At 36.5% G+C, this 18217-nt stretch overlaps 1 protein-coding gene and 1 long non-coding RNA gene across 8 annotated transcripts in view; one reads left to right on the top strand and one right to left on the bottom strand.

Annotated features, from left to right (window-relative positions):
- Window positions 1-184: 184 nt before the first annotated feature.
- On the top strand, window positions 185-18042 carry LOC119503724. Its single transcript, XR_005210377.1, has 3 exons — window positions 185-1639; window positions 1762-1842; window positions 17291-18042. It is a non-coding gene; the product is annotated as an uncharacterized LOC119503724 (long non-coding RNA).
- LOC119503721 (protein MTSS 1-like) overlaps window positions 7668-18217 on the bottom strand; it is a 60716-nt gene continuing 50166 nt past the window's right edge. For 2 of the 7 annotated variants that reach the window (XM_037795625.1, XM_037795626.1), the window contains exons 12-16: window positions 17299-17391; window positions 14685-14948; window positions 13217-13384; window positions 12854-13010; window positions 7668-9757 (exon numbers count right to left, since the gene is read on the bottom strand). In XM_037795625.1, the coding sequence (XP_037651553.1) occupies window positions 9102-9757; window positions 12854-13010; window positions 13217-13384; window positions 14685-14948; window positions 17299-17391 (1338 nt within the window). In that variant the 3' untranslated portion in view covers window positions 7668-9101. The remainder of the gene's footprint in view (window positions 9758-12853; window positions 13011-13216; window positions 13385-14684; window positions 14949-17298; window positions 17392-18217) is intronic. The other 5 variants (XM_037795627.1, XM_037795628.1, XM_037795630.1 and 2 more) reach the window with 3 other exon arrangements.

Raw genomic sequence — 18217 nt, 5'->3', positions numbered from 1 at the left:
AACTTATTGACTAAACTAATGCGATATTTTTGACTGATATTGCGATATGACTTGTGATATTAGAGGTAATGATAATTTTTACATGTTCTCATTTTCATTGAAACACACATTAAAATGATTATGGTGTGATTTTTGCGGGTATCTGTACCAAACAAAGATGTTTTCTTAAGTCTGTAGATAATGATGTGTAGGCCAGGACATCTCTGCAGCACCACAATATTTAATTCAAAATGGTATTTTGACAATTTTTTTCTTTAACAAATACTGCGATTTCAAAATTGCAGTAGGCCATATTGCGATTTCGATAAAATATCTTCCTGTGCACTGATTCTTTTAAGCTGAATAGCCAATCGGAGTGATTTCTCTCACAGACGAGCTCCGCCGCCAATTCAACATGCTGAATCAGCCGAAAAACCTCCAACACGGGCCGACTAGAGCCGACGGTGCGAAACACACCGCAACAACTAGGCCGACGGACGCTCACCGACAGCTCCAAACTGTCCAACGGGCCGACCGTCGGCTTGGTGTGTCGGGGCCTTAAGAAAGGGAATTTGTGACGTGTCAAAAACATATCCCTCGAAACGTAATTCACAAAGACATTTTTAGTGTATGAGAAAGTAATCTTTAGGAGGCTGAGCTAAAGGTTTATCAATAAGGAGAGAAAGGCTGCTGTTTATTAGCCTACATATTTAAAGAATAAACTAAGGTTATACTGTTACACACACATTCAATCTATGGTTGACTCTACAGAAGGTTCTCTAAACACTGGCGTCGCTAGTGGGACAATATAAAAAGCTCGCCTCTCGTCTTCTTCACATGATCTGTTCATATCAGTGCGTTTCTACTACAGAGTGAACTATTGAGTGTCTGTTATATAGGAAGTAGTGAATGAGTGACTGAGGGAGTGATTTCAGACACATCACTCTTTTCCATTAACCCTCGACTGGTTTTCACACGAGCCTGTACACTTTATTTTCTACACACGTCATAAACACATGGAAGGAGAACAGGAGTTATTTTCACGCCTTGAAAAGTTTGAAAATTGCCAAAACTTTAAAAATCTTGTAATAATGATTGAGATTTCTTGCTGTTATTTAACAGATTGTGATGTTTGCTGCAGGGAGGAGAAATGTTCAGGATCAGGACACAAATCCTCCAATCAAAAGGAATTAAGGGCTGGGTTAGTAAAGACCTCCGGGTGACGGAGATGTTTGAACAATATTTTAACGAGTGTTTCGACTCGGCTGCAGAAGATATTTAAGTTTAACTGTAAAAACCTCGAGGGGAATTTGTCGTAATAGAAGAGAATGAGGACTACGAGCAATATACAATCTGTTTGAATCATATAAGGAGTAACTAATTAATAAGTAATAATAAATGATGCTGTTTGTTACCGTGGACAATCTCAACTTGTATGTTTTTGTATCATATCATGTTTTTATTGTTTTTCAAAGAGCATGAAGGTTTTCTTCAGGCCTGTGTGGTGAGCAGATTTTTATTTCCCTCTGAAGAGAAAAGATATTTAAAGGCTTATGAACAAAGTATGTAATGTGTTTCAAGTCCGTCCGTTAAAGGAATGCTGTGTGGTGCTGCCATCTTGTGGACAGTCTGGAACAGCAGCTGTTGAGCACTGATTCATGTATGTACTATATAACACCAGTGATGTGGAAGGATTGATTATACAGAATGCCTTTTGCAACATAATGTGCAATTTAAACTAACTAATAATAAATCTGGGAGTGTTTACCTCTGGCTCCGCAGGTGATCCTGAAGCTCTTTTGTGTCGCCTCATTCATCGTCGACGGCTGACGTGACCTCAAGGTCGTTCTGAGCAGCTCTAAGGTCAGATTGTGTATCTACACAAACACCAGTCAACTACAGAGTCACATTCAGTACACAGTTCATCTTAAAGGCTCTGAAAACACCTTTTCTCAATCAGTTTCTTACGTTGAACGATGGGATCCTACAAGAAAGCGTTTAGTGTTAAACTCTTAATATATACTAACTTAAGATGTTTTTTTTCCACATTTAAGCTTTGATTGTTCCTTATTTAATCATAATGTTATGGAGAAACATTTGAAACCACGTTTTCAGGGGCTTTAAGATTTGTTTATGATCATAGTGCTGATGTGAAACCCACGTTTTGGTACCGTTTACAAATAAATTCCCAGCCTCAAAATCAGCTGAAGTAACAATAAGCAAAACACAGTTCTGAGTGGACGGGGACTTTAAAGTTTTCAGTAATTAAATTTCAATAATTTGTTGGGTTTTTTTTAGGTCTGGTAAAGTTAACACGATAATAACACGTTAGCGCAAATTTGTTTTACCGCCATTAATTTCTTTCTTTTTTTCTCTGAGGCAAGTAAGAATTAAAGTAAATTATAAATTATAATAAAATAATTAAGTAAATATTCTGGTGATCCATTTTCTAAGTCTGATCTAAATTGTTTTCTCTCCTGTGTTTATGATTTCAAGGTTTTTGCAAAGATAACCTTTATATGTTCCTTACTCTTTTTTTTTTTCATCTGTCAAAACAGGTGAATATATTTTTATTTATTTGCCAGGATCCTTTTGTTTGTTGTTGTTGTTGTAGTACTAATTTCGGCCACAAGAGGCTGAATGCACCACGACCCCCATGTTCTGAAATAAGACTAAATGCATTCATTTTTTCTTCCGGTTTTAATTTCTCCATCCACTCTAAACACGAGGTACACATATTTTGATTTTAGCAAATTATGTGGCATCTCTGTTATGTCTTTCTTTTGTCTGGATATGTATTTTAATATACACTAATCTGCCATTTTGGGATTTTTTTTCACAGACGAAAGAAAGTAATTTAGAAAAATGATCTTGGCAAAACTTTAAACAAAAACATTACAGAACCTGTTTTTAAGTCTTAAACACAGGAAAAACAATTTAGATCAGATTTAGAAAGTGGATCACCAACATTTTTTTTTTCTCACTTGCCTCTCAGAACTTCCGTATTTGTCAGTAATATTTAAATATTTACTGAGTTTATTAAGGGATCAAAATGTTTTCAATTTCTAGCTGTTGTACTAAAGTTAAACTGTAATCTATTTCACTAAGCTCACAGTCAAACTAAATATTTCTACTACTTCAGTCTTGTGAAATTAAATGTAATTGAAAAATTAAACTTTGATCTAAAACATTAATCAGAGGTTTCGTACACAGTAAGAAAAAACAAACCACAAATGTCCTCAGTCATCAGATGCACATCGTATGCTACGATTTTATTATTTAGCCAAAACAGCTGGTATACATAGAAAATAGGAGACAGTTAGTAATTCAGGAGTTGAACATTAAACATAAGGTACAGGATTCTCTGAGCCAGAGGTAAAGAAACAGGTCGGCCCAGTAATAAAACAAACACAACAGGTTGCCAGTACTTCTAGAACCACAGACGGGACTGTGTGTGTCACAGTAATAGACCATTCTGATACCTTCTGGGTAATGAAGCTAAAATCTAAAGTGTCCGTCTTCTTTAAAAACGTAATAAAACCTGTTAATTATCTGCTCATGTTTTTCACTTTATGAGCAAATATGACTGAAATTAGATGGAAATGTTTCTCAGCTTTAACTGTTATGATGCGTTCAAGGCTGGTGGGAAATTTCACTATCTGAGTTGACAGTTTAAACGTTTCAACAATTCATGTGCCGTTTTGATAAAATTAAGTAAAACAAAGGAAACTTTATTTATATATCAGCTAAAAATTACAAAATAGTCATGTGAGGCATTAATGTAGTTGAGCGGTGATTATTACCAAATTTATGTTTCCATCGTCCAAATTATTACCCAAAAAACAGAAATAAGGCTCAGATTAACAGGTTTTATTTATTTTTTTAACCGCGTTGAGGAATATTTGACTATATGTTTGACATTATCAGAAGCTACATTTATGTCTCTGTTCCATTCATAAATAAAGATGTATTTTAAATAAAATCAAAATCAGACTTAAGGGCAGCAGCAAACTGTTCATCCATGTTAACCTTAATTTAAATATTCCAACTTTTTGAACTTTAGAGGAACAAATGAAAATAAAAAAAAAAACATTAGTGTACTTTTCAGAAGGACAATGAACTAAACACTAAAGAGCATCATGTGCATATATTCAATTGAACATTTTTGGTTCTTTGGGGCCTTAATACTGTGCTTACTCTTAGTCTCAAATGTTTTCCCTTTAATCCCTTCTGCCAGCCAGGGTAACTCGAGGCTGTTTTAGTTTCGCAACCGTCTTCCAAACTCTGTGTGGCTCTCAGGTTTTAATAATATTTGTCCTGGCTCAGCTGTTGGGAAAAGGAGGTAATAAAATCTAAGAAATAAAAGTTAAGTTTTAGCTCTGATCCAGGACTAACACACGGTATGATGGTCTTGGATGGCCATCTCTTGGAACTTGGACATTTCACTCAATCATTGGCTTTTAAAATGCATTACAGGATGGAAGTTGAAAACACAATGTGTCATTTCAGTTATTTATTTGTTAAATGTTCGTGGAGAAAAAGTAGATGCATCAAGTGATAATGTGACCCAGATTAATACAGCACCTCAGTGAGAATAAAATACAGTAAAAGAAAGAAACCCAGGGCATCATTTAGCATATACTGTTGGGGATTTGGCAACTTGTCTCAAAGTAAAGGCTAAACGTTAAAGGGCAGGGACACACTGACGGCTGCTTTACTTACAGCTCAGAGACAGAAACAGCCTCCACACACACTGAGGACCGGACTACTGATTCTTTTTGTATCTAGAATGAATTTAAAATTTCTCAACACATTGTGATTTTCTGTTACTAATGTGATGTGACTCCTAATAATCTCTTTTCTAATCCTCAGTGTGCGTTAGCATCACACACAGTTACTGAGTCCTCGCAGGCCTCGAACATTCGGCTTCATACGCTTGTTATCGCGTCAGCTACACGATTGTATTCGTTAACCTGCGCTGGAAAATGAAAAAGGATATAAAACAGACAGGCTTCAGTCATCATACAGGGTGTCAAACTGCTGTCACACTAAATCTGAAACATTAATGATCCCTGTAGGGAAACACATCAGATGATGAAACAGCATCTAAAATGCATTCTGGTCCAGTAGAAGCAGACCAACTGAGGAAAACATTTTTTTTAGTTCCAGTAGAAAAAAGCAGACTATTAAATCTTTTGTTCGACTAAAAAAAAAAAAGACAACATGCATATTAAATATATTTGTTAATATGTTTTATATGCTCAACGGGACAGTTGGGGAGTTTAGAAACGCGTAAAGCCACAAATAAAATGAGTGAAAATATTTAAAATGAATAAATAATATGACTGGTGATGACACTCTATTAACAGTAATTATTTAGTAGCAACAGGGAAGTTTCGTCTATCTCAGCTCGTTACGCTAATTACCCGCAAACACAAGCTCGATTTTTAACTCATCGGGCTATTCGACATTTAGTAATTACAAGCTATTACAGGTTTATATATTTGTCGCAGTCGTACATGAATATCAGTGCACAGCAGGGTACGCTTGTTGTTCGGTTGTAACCGCCGGTTTAATCGCAGCTAATAGAGGATTTTCAGTTCAAATCTATCGGCCTCGTCTGGAACCGTACTGGAGGTCTATGGAGCTGTGGCTCTCCGCTAGCTGAAACACTTTGTTGTGATGCGTCTGAACGTCGTCTGTCTGACAAATTAGATTCTTTCTTATGTTATTGCACAGTGTTTAAAAAAGATGAATTAAACAAAATATTAATATTAAGCAAATAAAATATGTAAACATCAAACTATTTAACAATGTCTTTGTCGACATGGTAGAGATAATGGATCTCCAAAAGCTAGATGAAATAATATCTAAAAGTGTCTGTAGAAATGTTCAGTCATCTCAAATGTAAATGTAAATGTAAATATGTAATTAATAGTTCGTATTAATAATCTGTGAGTAACTAAAGCTGTCAGATAAATGTAGTAGGGTACTAAACTACTACTTCATACTTCTACTGGAGTACTAAAAAGTACATTATTGGCTTCAAAATGTAGTGGAATAGTATAAACTAGCAGAAAATGGAAGTGCTAGTTACACTTTCTGCTTCTTTATACTTCTACTGGAGAACTAAAACATACATTATTGGCTTCAAAATGTAGCGGAGTAGAAATACAAAGTAGCAGAAAAAGGAAGTACTACAGTTACATTTTCTGCTACTTTATACTTCTACTCCGCTACATTTTGGAAGTCAATATTCTACTTTTTAGTACTCCAGTAGAAGTATAAAGTAGCAGAAAACGGAAGTGCTTAGTTACATTTTCTGCTACTAAAATGTACATTATTGGTTACAATGTTAGTTTCTACTAAGAGCTGTTCCTTAGCTACTGATTAGCTATTGATACAGTATTTAGCTAATAATTAGGTAGATGTATCAAACTTGAAACGTTCTTTGAATTCTGTTGAGCCAAATGTAATCAGCTGTAATCATGCTAGAGAGCTAAAGACCTCCAACACGGCTGCCAGAGTGCTAAACCACCTTTAAAACCTCTCTATAGACCCAACAGTTGGTGTTTGAAGGCTAGTAAGCACAGACAGTTTAGGACTAAAGCAAGCTAGAGTTTATATACCCGTTCTCTTTCCAAATAATGTACACTTCATAGTGGTGCCTGTATTGGGACGGTGAACTAACAGATCTTTTATTAGTAGGTGTATACTAAAAGTCATTATCGATTTAATATGCCATTTATTTTCCGTTTAATACATTAAAATAATCCAATTCAGATAAACTGCAGCACACCGTCCCAATACTGAAGCTTTGACTCGTCCTCAACCGTTAACATCTGTGCCAACTAAATTACAACTCCCCATCAGCACACTGGCTTCACTACAACAGACCAATACACCAATCCACATTACTCCAATTACTCTAGCTAAGTAGTAACACGGAACCTGTAGTAACAACCTCTATTTACTACCATGGACTTTTGGAAGTGTATGCTAACACACGGTTGCTACGTAGCTTGTAGATTAGCAACATGTTAAAAGTTGAACAATGAGCCGGGACAGAGGCGTTTCGTGAACCTGGAGGCCGACAAAGTCAGATCAGGTCTGTGTAGAGTGGTACTTAATAATAGTTTGATTTATGTCCATTTTAGATTTTTTCAAAAGGTGCTTTAAAGGGACTGTTTGTAACTTTCAGAAATGTCTTGTTAACAGCGACACCTGAGGCCGTTAAGTCAACGAAAGTCAGCGTCGGGCTCGTGCTTGTGCTCGCTCTACATAGACATGAAGGAGCATCGGTCAACGCAGTGAGGAGACACACATCAGCTAAAAGCACAATATCACTCTATATTTCAGCTGCTTGGCAGTAATGTTAGCTGACCAGACCAAGGTCTCTCCATGAATCAATGCTGATCCTAGTGTTGGCTTTTCCTGCTTCAGCCTCCCGACCGCGGCCGGAGGGAACAGGGGAGACACCGGAGTTTTGGTCGGAGACGATAACGTTTCTCTCTGCTGAGCTTCACTTGTCACTTCACAAGACACGGGAAACCTCTGTTGGTCTGGAGGAGCTGCAGCAGTTATTTCTGCATCCACCGTACATCCACCGTACATTCACTAGATATTCTCAGAGCTAAACTAACTCTTCTGCAGTGTGGAGTGAGCGAGAACGCGCGCGTTGTGTGAGTGAAGACAAGCAGGCAGAGGAGCGGTCTGAACAGCGCAGCCACACGCGAGCGCACATGGGATTCTGACCCGGTAGATTTATACATGTAAAAAGTTACAAACAGTCCCTTTAAAGAATATAATTGCAACAATAAAAATCAAATTACAGCAATATCTAACAGCAGACTTGATCTAGCACGTCGTAGGCATCCGCAGTTCATGATCCGCTACTGTTAATATCCAATGCTGGGATGTTATGGGCTCAACAGTCTTATAAATCTAATTTAAAAGCCAAAATGATTGTTTATACTGGGGCAAACGTTTTAAGAACATGCAGGTTAATCTACTGTCGGTGGTAATAATTAACATAGTTGTGAATGGTTACACTCTTCAAACCCTAACAAATACAAATACTCTTTCAGTTTGCGTAGAAGCTTGATTTTTCTTTCAGTCCGTCTTTATTCTCTATCAAACACCCCATCTATGTTTTTACATAAAAAAAAAAAAAATCCAGCATTTTCAATTAAATATTTAAGTTAAATTCAGCCATCAGGCTTTTGGCACCTTTAGTGGAGATGTGGAGACTACGGGGGGGGGGGGATGTAAAAGGAGCGTTATGACAAACAAAAAAAGTACAAACACATCAAAATATAAATATGTACATACAAATAATGATTTGATCTTTTTGAAAATACTCCATCAATCCTTCCAGAATTTTTTTTCCCTACGTTATCTATTGTCACTTCTTCCCAATACTACACGCATTAACATTGACTTAATGTTTCATTTAAGTAGTTTCTGCTATAACTTGTTTCCACAAGGTTGTCCTTTCACACCTTTTCTCTTACGTATGGAAGTTGCCCAGGGGAACTGATCTCGGGTCAGCACCGGTAGGGAAACTTAACTGGAGTTAGTCGAGTGTAATACTGACAGTTTTCAACTTGCAAGAGGCTGCAGGTTTCACTCATTTTCCAAAGCAAGTAAAAGTGGCGATGTGGGGAAATTCTTTGCCTGAACAAGTTCATTGATATTTAACAAAAGGTTTACATTGTCACTGGATAAATGATTTAATCTGGACAAGACACTTCTACCTTTTATCCACGTTAGTTTGATAGATTCTCTTTAGTTTGTATCAGTTCAGAAAAGAGATTTTCAAACTATGTATAGGCAGGCTGTGATGCCCCAAAACGAAGGGGTTGTCATCCCTCATTTAAACAATTTATCTTTGGCCAAAAGGTGATGGGGCCGAGTTGTTTTCCTTACCTTAGCTAATTTCTAAACTGATCTTTGATCAGAGACTCTGGGCAACTTCCTCCTAACCTCAGCGTCCATTTGATGTCATAAGCTCCCATTTGCGCTAACTTGTTAATGACCATTTTGTGTCCCTTCGAGAGCATATTTGCTGAAATGCAGCCAGGGACGCAAAATGGCTCAAGTCAAACCAACCTATTCTAGTCTCAGTGAATAATTGGCGCCGATCGGTCGTTGGTCGACGTCTTCTTGAGCCTGACGCCTCGTCGGATAGCCACCAGAAAATCCTCCACCTCGCTATATTCCGTCTCCTCCAGGAGCTCCGGGAGAGGCCGGCGCTCCCACTCTGACACCCGACCGCCGGGCTGCGGCGGCGGGGTAGGAGGATCTGACCCCTCGGTAAGGTGCTGGGTCTCCCACGGGCCGGACTTCGGTGACAGTGGCCCGTTGCTGCCTGGTGACAAAAGGGTCGTCGGAGGGCTGAGCGGGGTTCGTGGTGCGTTGCCGTCCTCTGATGCCGCCCTGCTGGGGAAACCGTGATGATCAGGCACAGTGGGGGTCTTGACTGGGATCATGGGGGCCTTAATGGGGATGGGGCCCAAGCTAAGGCCCCCGGAGGGTCGTCGCAGGTTGGGTTTGGAGGATGGCGTCCGTCGGATGGTGGCGACTCCCGGGGTGATTATGGCAGCGGGGTTGGAGGGCAGTCCAGCGGTGGAGGCCGGGCGTTTGGACTGGAACATCCGGCGGTAGGACTGACTGATGTCGCTGTTTCTGGGGATGGTGGAGGATTTATCAAAGTCTGATGACTGCTGATGCTCGCCGTCCTGATCCGCTCCCACGGAGTAGTAGTCACAGTCGGATACTGAAGGGAACAGAGAACCAGCTTATCAAAAAATGTCAACATACTATACTATGACTTTTTTTTTCTTTTCTTTGACAAACTATACTATGACCTTTTTTCCAACTGTTTTTGACATGCTATACTGACTTTTTTTTCGAAATACTATGACTTTTTTTCAACATACTATAACTTTTTAAAAAATTTTTGACATACTATACTATGACTTTTTTTCCACATAACTATTTTTTTCCGACAAACTATACTGACTTTTTTTCAACATACTATGATATGACTTAATTTCACTAAATTTTTCGACATGCTATACTATGACTTTTTTAAATTTTTTTAGACAAACTCTACTGTGACTTTATTTTTTCAACATACTATATGACTTTTTAAACAAAAATCTTGACATACTATACTATGACTTTTTTCAACATACTAAATTATTACTTTTTTTAGATACTATACTATGACTTTTTAAAAAAACATATTCAACATAGTACACCATGATTTAACATTGTTTTGACAAACTATACTATGACTTTTTTCAATATATTATGAATTTTTTTTTTTGACATACTATGGTATTTTTCCGAATAAAATATATAAAAAATATAAAAAAGAACTCCTAGTATACTATGACTTTCATATATTTTTTTTTGAAAATCTTTTTTATATTTTTTCCGACATACTATAATATGATTTTTTTTAAATGTTTTGACCTACAATACAATTACTTTTTTTTCATTCTTTTCGACATACTACACTATGACTTTTTATAAAGTTCCTTCAATATATAACACTATGGCGTTTTTTCGACATACTACACTATGATTTTTTAAAATTTTTTCGACATACTATATTATGGTGTTTTTCCGACAAAAAATATATAAAAAACTCCTAGTATACTATGACTTTGTAATATCTTTTTCGTTTTTTTTCGACATGTTATACTATGATTTTTAATTTTTTTTCAACATACTATACCATAACTTTTTTGTTTATGAAATTGTTCAACATACTATACTATGACTTATTTTTTTCAACATACTAAACCATGATTTTTTACATTTTTTTCACATACTAATCTATGACTTTTTTACAACTTTTTTAGACATACTATACTATGACTTTTTTCATTATATTGTTAGACATATTATAGTATGACTTTTTTCACAAAATGTTTCGACATATGGAGCGACGCCTGCGAGCTAGTTCAGGCAGTCGACTCGAGCTGCACTGATACATACACCTGTGACATGCCTCACTCTCAATACCATAAACCAAATGCACCCTCCCAATTGGGCGGTCTATTGAAGCTGCAAAATTCCCTGTCTCTCCCTCTGCCTCTACAATGCTGCTGCTGCCCTGAACGAGTACTGCCGCTGCCTGCTCTTTCAGCCCCACCACCACCCCAGCATCCACCTGCAGGCTCCGACGGGGGAAAATATGTTTAATCATCACTCCCAATATCTCATGTAATCATATCTGCAGGGAGTGATGAGGTCGGAGTCTAGACCCCAAACTCTAACCATGTTCTGCTGTTGAAATAAACATTTCAAACGTGAGTTGTCTGATTGAAATTATAGTATGACTTTTTTTTCATGAAATTTTTCAACATACTATACTAAGATTTTCTTTCACTAACTTTTTCTACATATTATAGCATGACTTTTCACTAAATATTTCGACATACTATACTATGACTTTTTTTCACTAACTTTTTTCAACATATTATACTGACTTTTTTTCATGTAATTTTTCAACATACTACTATGACTTTTTTTCATGACATTTTTTGACATACAATATAGTATGAATTTTTTTTCATGAAATTATTTGACATACTATACTATGAATTTTTTTCACAATTTTTCAACATACTATACTATGATTTTCTTTTACTAAATTTTTCGACATGCTATACTACGACTTTTTTTTACAATTTTTCAACATACTATACTATGATTTCTTTTTACTAACTTTTTCGACATGCTATGCTATGAATTTTTTTTTCAATACATTTTTCGACTTACTATACTATGACTTTTTTCATTAAATTTTTTGACATACTATACTATGACTTTTTCATGAAATTTTTCGACATACTATATAGTATGAATTTTTTTTCATGAAAGTTTTCGACATTCTATATTAGGATTTTTTTTCAAAAAAAATGTCAACATATTATACTATGACTTTTTTCATGAAATTTTTCAATATACTATACCATGACTTTTTTTCATGAAATTTTTCGACATGCTATACTAAGATTGTTTTTCACAAAATTTTTCAACATACATGACTTTTTTTCATGTAATTTTTCTAAATACTATACTGTGATTTTTTTTTTTTTTTTTCAGACATACTATACCATGATATTATAAAAAAAAGTCATAGTATAGTATGTTGAAAAAAAAAAAAAGTCATAATATAGTATGTTGAAAAAAAGTCATGGTATAGTATGTCAAAAAAATAATAAAGTATAGTATGTCGAAAAAAAGAAATAAAAAAGTCATAATATAGTATGTCAAAAAACTTTTAAAAAGTTTTAGTATAGTATGTCGAAAAAATAAAAAGTTATAGTATATTAAGTCGAAAAATGTTATGAAAAAAGTTTTGTATAGTACATCATAAAAAATATAAAAAGAAGTCGTGGTTCACATACAGTATGTCATTAAATAGTCATTGTATAGTATGCCTAAAAAAGTAATGCAAAAAAGCCACAACACAGTTTTCCATAAAAGAAAAAATCACGGAAAAAGTCATACTATAGTACATCATAAAAGAGACATTAAAGAGTAATGGTATAGTATGTCATAAAAATGCCATGAAAAAAAAGCCACATATTAGCTTCTCGCAAAGGAGGTTAAATAACGCTTCAAACTTATGCTACATTTTGGCGAGGAAAAACTGGTATGGCCATTTTCAAAGGGGTCCCTTGACCTCTGACCTCCAGATATGTGAATGGGTTCTACGGGTACCTTTTTCTGGTTTGTTCCCGATGGACTTAATGCATTTAACCCAGTGCTCTTTGTACCTTTACGAAACGTTTTATGATATTGAAATAAAACATATAATATAAGCATGATGTGTGTGTATTTGTGTGTGTACCTTGTGAGGGGATGGTGTCCTCTGAGCAGCAGGGTGTGTTGGTCTGGCTGCTGTAGCCACTGGAGCCCTGCAGGGAGTCTCTGCTGGAGCCATGGATGTCCAGCTGGAGGCCTCGGGCCAGCGCTCGGGCCAACTCCTCGTGGGCCTCCCTGTCGTCCTGCACACACACACACACCTCGTAGTTTGTTGTGTTTTTCTTTGAATCACTAATTTAACAGCAGAAAGACACTTGTAATGTTACTCCACTACTCGTTTGGATTTAATCTCTTCCCGTCAGAATTTACACATTACCAAATTTCTGTCCAATCAGAAAGCTCCCAGTAAGTCATGTGACCTGAGTTTACACGACCAACACCAACTGACCTTGTGCGATGTCACAGAGTGGCTTCCTCTAACCCCATGTGGTTCATCCCCTGGTGTGGTGACGTCAGCGCCGTGGTGGCTGCTGGGATCTGTAGTCTCTCTCCTGTCCCGGCTCCTCTTCAGGGTGTTGACCACTGACTGGTCATAAGGGCCCGGTTTGGCCCAGTCCTGCACAGAAACACATGATCCGAAACAATGCAGCATTACACTTTGCTGCTTTTCTCAGTTATATATCACTTGAAAATCAATCACGAGGGTTTTTTGGCATGTTGTTTGGCATTTATTTTAACATCTTATATGTATTTTATGTATTAAGACACGATTGAGAAACAACATAACACAGTTAAATTAAGGTTGTTTTGGAAAACCTACATAGCATTTTGGAGATTCTCACTACAGATTAATTAATGATTATTTTTTGACAATGATTTGATTAATCTTTTATTTTATAACATTTTGAAAAGAATAACAAATGCAAATACCAAACTGGTATTTAGACTTTAGGATTTCATACCGTGTAATTAGCTGCAATATCTTTAAATATTTATTTTATAACAATATGAACAACAAAAGTAAGCATACATCTGTATTTTTGAAGATGCAGCCAGCAAATATTTTGAGTTTTTACTAGAGCTGTCAATCGATTAAAATACTTATTTGATCACAAATTAATCACACATTTTTAATCTGTTCAATATGAGCCTCAAAGAGAGATTTGTCAAATATATTTTATATATTTAATTTAATTTATTATTGTTTATTTATATATTTAAATTGTATTTATTGTTTATTTATATATTTGATTTCATCTCTTATTGTTTATTTATATATTTTAATTTTATTTATATATTTTAATTTTATTTATTGATTATTTATACATTTTATTTCATTTATTATTGTTTATTTATATATTTCAATTTTATTTATTGTTTATTTATATATTTTAATTGTATTTATTGTTTATTTATATATTTTAATTTTATTTATTGATTATTTATACATTTTATTTAATTTGTTATTGTTTATTTATATTTCAATTTTATTTATTGTTTATTTATATATTTGAATTTAATTTATTGTTTATTTATATATTTTATTTCATTTTTTGGCTCTCATGTGTTTGGAGAATGTGTTCTGTGTTGAGGGTGAGTTGGAAAAGAGGGTAAATATTTGCGTTATGCTCCTTAGTTCTTGATTGTTCGACCCTTTTGAAATCAATAAATATACAATAATAAAAAATAAATAATTTAAAAAAAGAGAGCAGAGCTGACAGTGTTAAATTATTCATGATAATGAAATGTATCCTTGTAATGTTGGATTTCAAAGTGAGCAAAGAAAATACAACAGAAGAAAGAATAAGATGAAAAGACAAACCAAATCAAAAGAAAGAGGGGAAAAAGAGTGGTAGATAGAAGATGGATAAACAGAGGTGAAGGAGGAGGACATCGGGGGAGAATGAGGATCAAACCTTCCAGGACGGGACTCTGGACGACGGGACCGATCCGATCCCCGAGGGGCTGAGAGGCGGGAAGTCTCCTGATTGGCCGGAGCCTGAACGAGACCACGGCCAGGTGGGAGAAACGGACGAATAGGAGGGCGAGGAGATGGGAGAGGTGGTGGTGGTGGTGGAGGTGGAGTAGGTGAAGTATGGAGGGTGGAGGTGGGGGTCCAGGGCCTGCAGCACCACTCCGTGCAGACAGAGGGCAGCGTGATGGTCAAAACCATTTGACAACTGAAGGTGAGTGGATGAGGGAGAAAAACAAAAAATTAAAAATGATGACTGCTGAGGATGTGAAAACATGGAGCAGGGGATTGTGGTTTTATGTCAGCCTCTACTAGGGCTGGGTTCCATCAGGTGGTTCTGGTGTTTAATCTAAGTGTTTCCCCGTCCATTTGTGTTTCTTCTTACCTTTACCTGAGCCCAGAAGTTTCCTTTACCCACAAACAGACGTCGGCATTTTAATAACACAAAGTAACAACAACAACAGACCAGAGTGTGACGCTGGCTCAGCCTGACGCCCGCGCCACACAGCGCGCTTCAGGCTCGCCTGACGGCAGCGTCACGTCGTGGCCGCGTCACGTCATGGCCGCGTCATGCCCACCTAGGGTGTTCACACTAGACGCGAGTTACCCGCGTCTCGGGAGCGTCTCAGCTACCTGTCAGCTGTGTTTTTGCTGTTGCTGACAGCCCTTTCTTTCTACATAGAGTTTGCCTTTTAATGGCCATTTAACTTCATAATAAATGTGATTTATATTTATTTAAGACAAAAAAGGGTAATTTGTAAATATTATTAAAAACAAGCAAATAAATTCATACATAAATATTAATATATAGCCCATATAAATCCCTCTTTTCTGTCAGTGAAGAGGGATTTATATGGGCTATATATATATATATATATATATATATATATATATATATATATATATATATGTATATATATATATATATATATATATATATAAATCCCTCTTCATTGACAGTGAAGAGGGATTTCTGTGGGCTATATATTAATACAAAAAAATAAATAAATACATTAGTAGTAAGAGAGAGCCTACAGCAATCCCTCTTCACTTTGACTGGCACAGTTTTAAACAACATTTCCAGGGGGTTTCGGGTTCCTGTTCTACAGCATTCCAGGTTGCGGCTTTTATCGAAAACGACTTAATTTACATCTGGGGCGGGACAGCAATTTACATTATAAATGCTGATGTTCCGACATCTCAGGCAACTTGGAGCTTTTCACCACCCTGTTGCTGAACTGCGCCTTGATGGAGAAAAACACCTGAAGTATTTCAGAATGATAAATATAAGTAAAGTGGGTTTTTTTTATTATTATAAAACAAAGCAAAATAAACAGTTTCGTTATTTGTTAACCTTTAGAAAACGAAAATTATTATTAAATATCTTTAAAAAAATTAAATAACACCTCTAAAAGAAAGAACAATAAAGTTACGTGGTGTTTGTTGAGAGAGAGAGAGAGACAGAGAGAGAGAGAGAGGGAGAGAGAGAGAGAGAGAGAGAGAGGAGAGAGAGAGAGAGAGAGAGAGAGGGAGAGAGAGAGAGAGAGAGAGAGAGAGAGAGAGAGAGAGAGAGAGAGAGAGAGAGAGAGAGAGAACGCGCATCGGAAAAATACTGCCCATCACCTGATGTTCTTATAACCTATTAACCCAGTCTATTATATTTATAGCATATGTAGGGTTTCTGCTATGACTACTACAGTGTTTACAAAATTAAAAGCCTGTACTATATTAACTTGATGGAAACCTGCAAGTACACCACTGCTTTATTTAGAGTATTTCAGAATAAAAGCATTGTGTTAATGAATGAATGATTCTGTGCACTAAAAACGCTAGAGGCCTTTTATTTTGAAATCTAGATAGGAAGTGTAAAATATTGATGGTCAGTGACATATTCTACAGATGTCTAGACATGGAAACTGTAGTAATCTTGCTGGTATGATGTTCATATACAGTCAATAGATCACCTTCACTGTCTGTTGCTGCTGGGAGACGCAGCCGAGAGGTAAGCGGCTAGCGTGTAAAATAGGCGAGCCTTCTATTCTATAAAATAGACGCGCGTCTGACGTGCGTCTGACGCGCGTCTGACGTGCGTCTCATGCGGGCAGTGTGTCCACTCTAACCTGTTAACATGGACGCCGAAATAAAAAACAACACGCGACGTTGCCGTCACGCGAGCATGAAGCGCGCTGTGTGCTCCAGGCTTTACAGACATGTGTGTGTGTTTCCATGTGTAGATGTTCACCTGTTGTAAAGCTGCCTTGTCGGATATAAAACTCTCCGACAAATGTTCGAAAAAAAAGTTTAAAAAATGTCTGAAAAAATGTTCGAAAAAATATAAGAAAATATCTGAAAAAAATTCCGAAAGAATTTCCGGAAAATGTCAAAAAATTTCAGAAACAATCTCCAAAAAACGTAAAAAAAAAAAAATGAAAAATATCAGAAAAAATCTCCAAAAAATGTTTTAAAAGTTAAAAAAAATGTCCTAAAAATCACCTTACAGACGTGTGTGTGTGTGTGTGTGTGTGTGTGTGTGTGTGTTTTCATGTGTAGATGTTCACCTTTTGTAGCCCAGAGTGGGGCTCGCTGTGTGAGGGTGAGGAAGAGGAGGAAGAGGAAGAGGAAGGCTCCTCAGATAGAGGAGAGACACAGGACTGCAGCAGAGCCATGCAAAGCAACACACAGAGAGCCAGCAGCAGCAGCAGTAGTAGCAGCAGCAGCAGCAGCAGCACAGAGATAAACAGACAGAGGAAGAGCAGAAGCACGACACAGGTTAGTTATAAAACAATCTCAGTGTTAATACGTTCAGCACAAACAGAAGAATTAAAAGAGAAAGCATGAAATACAAACAACAGAAGAAGCAGCTGCTGCAGCACAAAGAAGAACGACAGATACGTGAAGAAGAAGCCGGTTCAGCAGGATGAATGAGAAGATAAAGGCTGTAAAAGCTGCTCAGAATAAACATCATAAACAATATACTGAATAATATCCAAACAGGACAACACACTGATGTTAAACAGCTGCTTCCCACAAGATGAAACACTTGAGACATTTTAGGGTTAAGACTTTAAGACTCAGAGGTAAGTCCTGAACACTGAATGTCTTTAATCCAGCTTTACAGTCATGTGATGGAAAATTAGAAATTTAGCCCAAAAGTCATGAAAACAATGAATTGTCCTTGGACGACTGTCCTGGGTTGTTATGGCGATGTACAAACTCACACAATGTATTTTAGTCTGATGTCTTTGTAACGGCTGGCAGCTAAAACTAAGCTCTGTTTCAGGGACGAGGTAAAAAATGTCCAACAAATGTCCGAAAAAAAAGTAAAAAAAATATCTGAAAAATGTCCCACAAATGTGTCCGCAAAAAGTTTTAAAAAATTTAAAATGTCAGAAAAAATGTCAGAAAAATGTCCCACAAATGTGTCCGCAAAAAGTTTAAAAAATTTAAAATGTCAGAAAAAATGTCAGAAAAATGTCC

This window comes from Sebastes umbrosus, chromosome 15 (genome assembly GCF_015220745.1).
Source record: "Sebastes umbrosus isolate fSebUmb1 chromosome 15, fSebUmb1.pri, whole genome shotgun sequence".
In the NCBI taxonomy this organism is placed as follows: domain Eukaryota; kingdom Metazoa; phylum Chordata; class Actinopteri; order Perciformes; family Sebastidae; genus Sebastes; species Sebastes umbrosus.
This window is presented reverse-complemented; position numbering and strand designations above follow the sequence as displayed.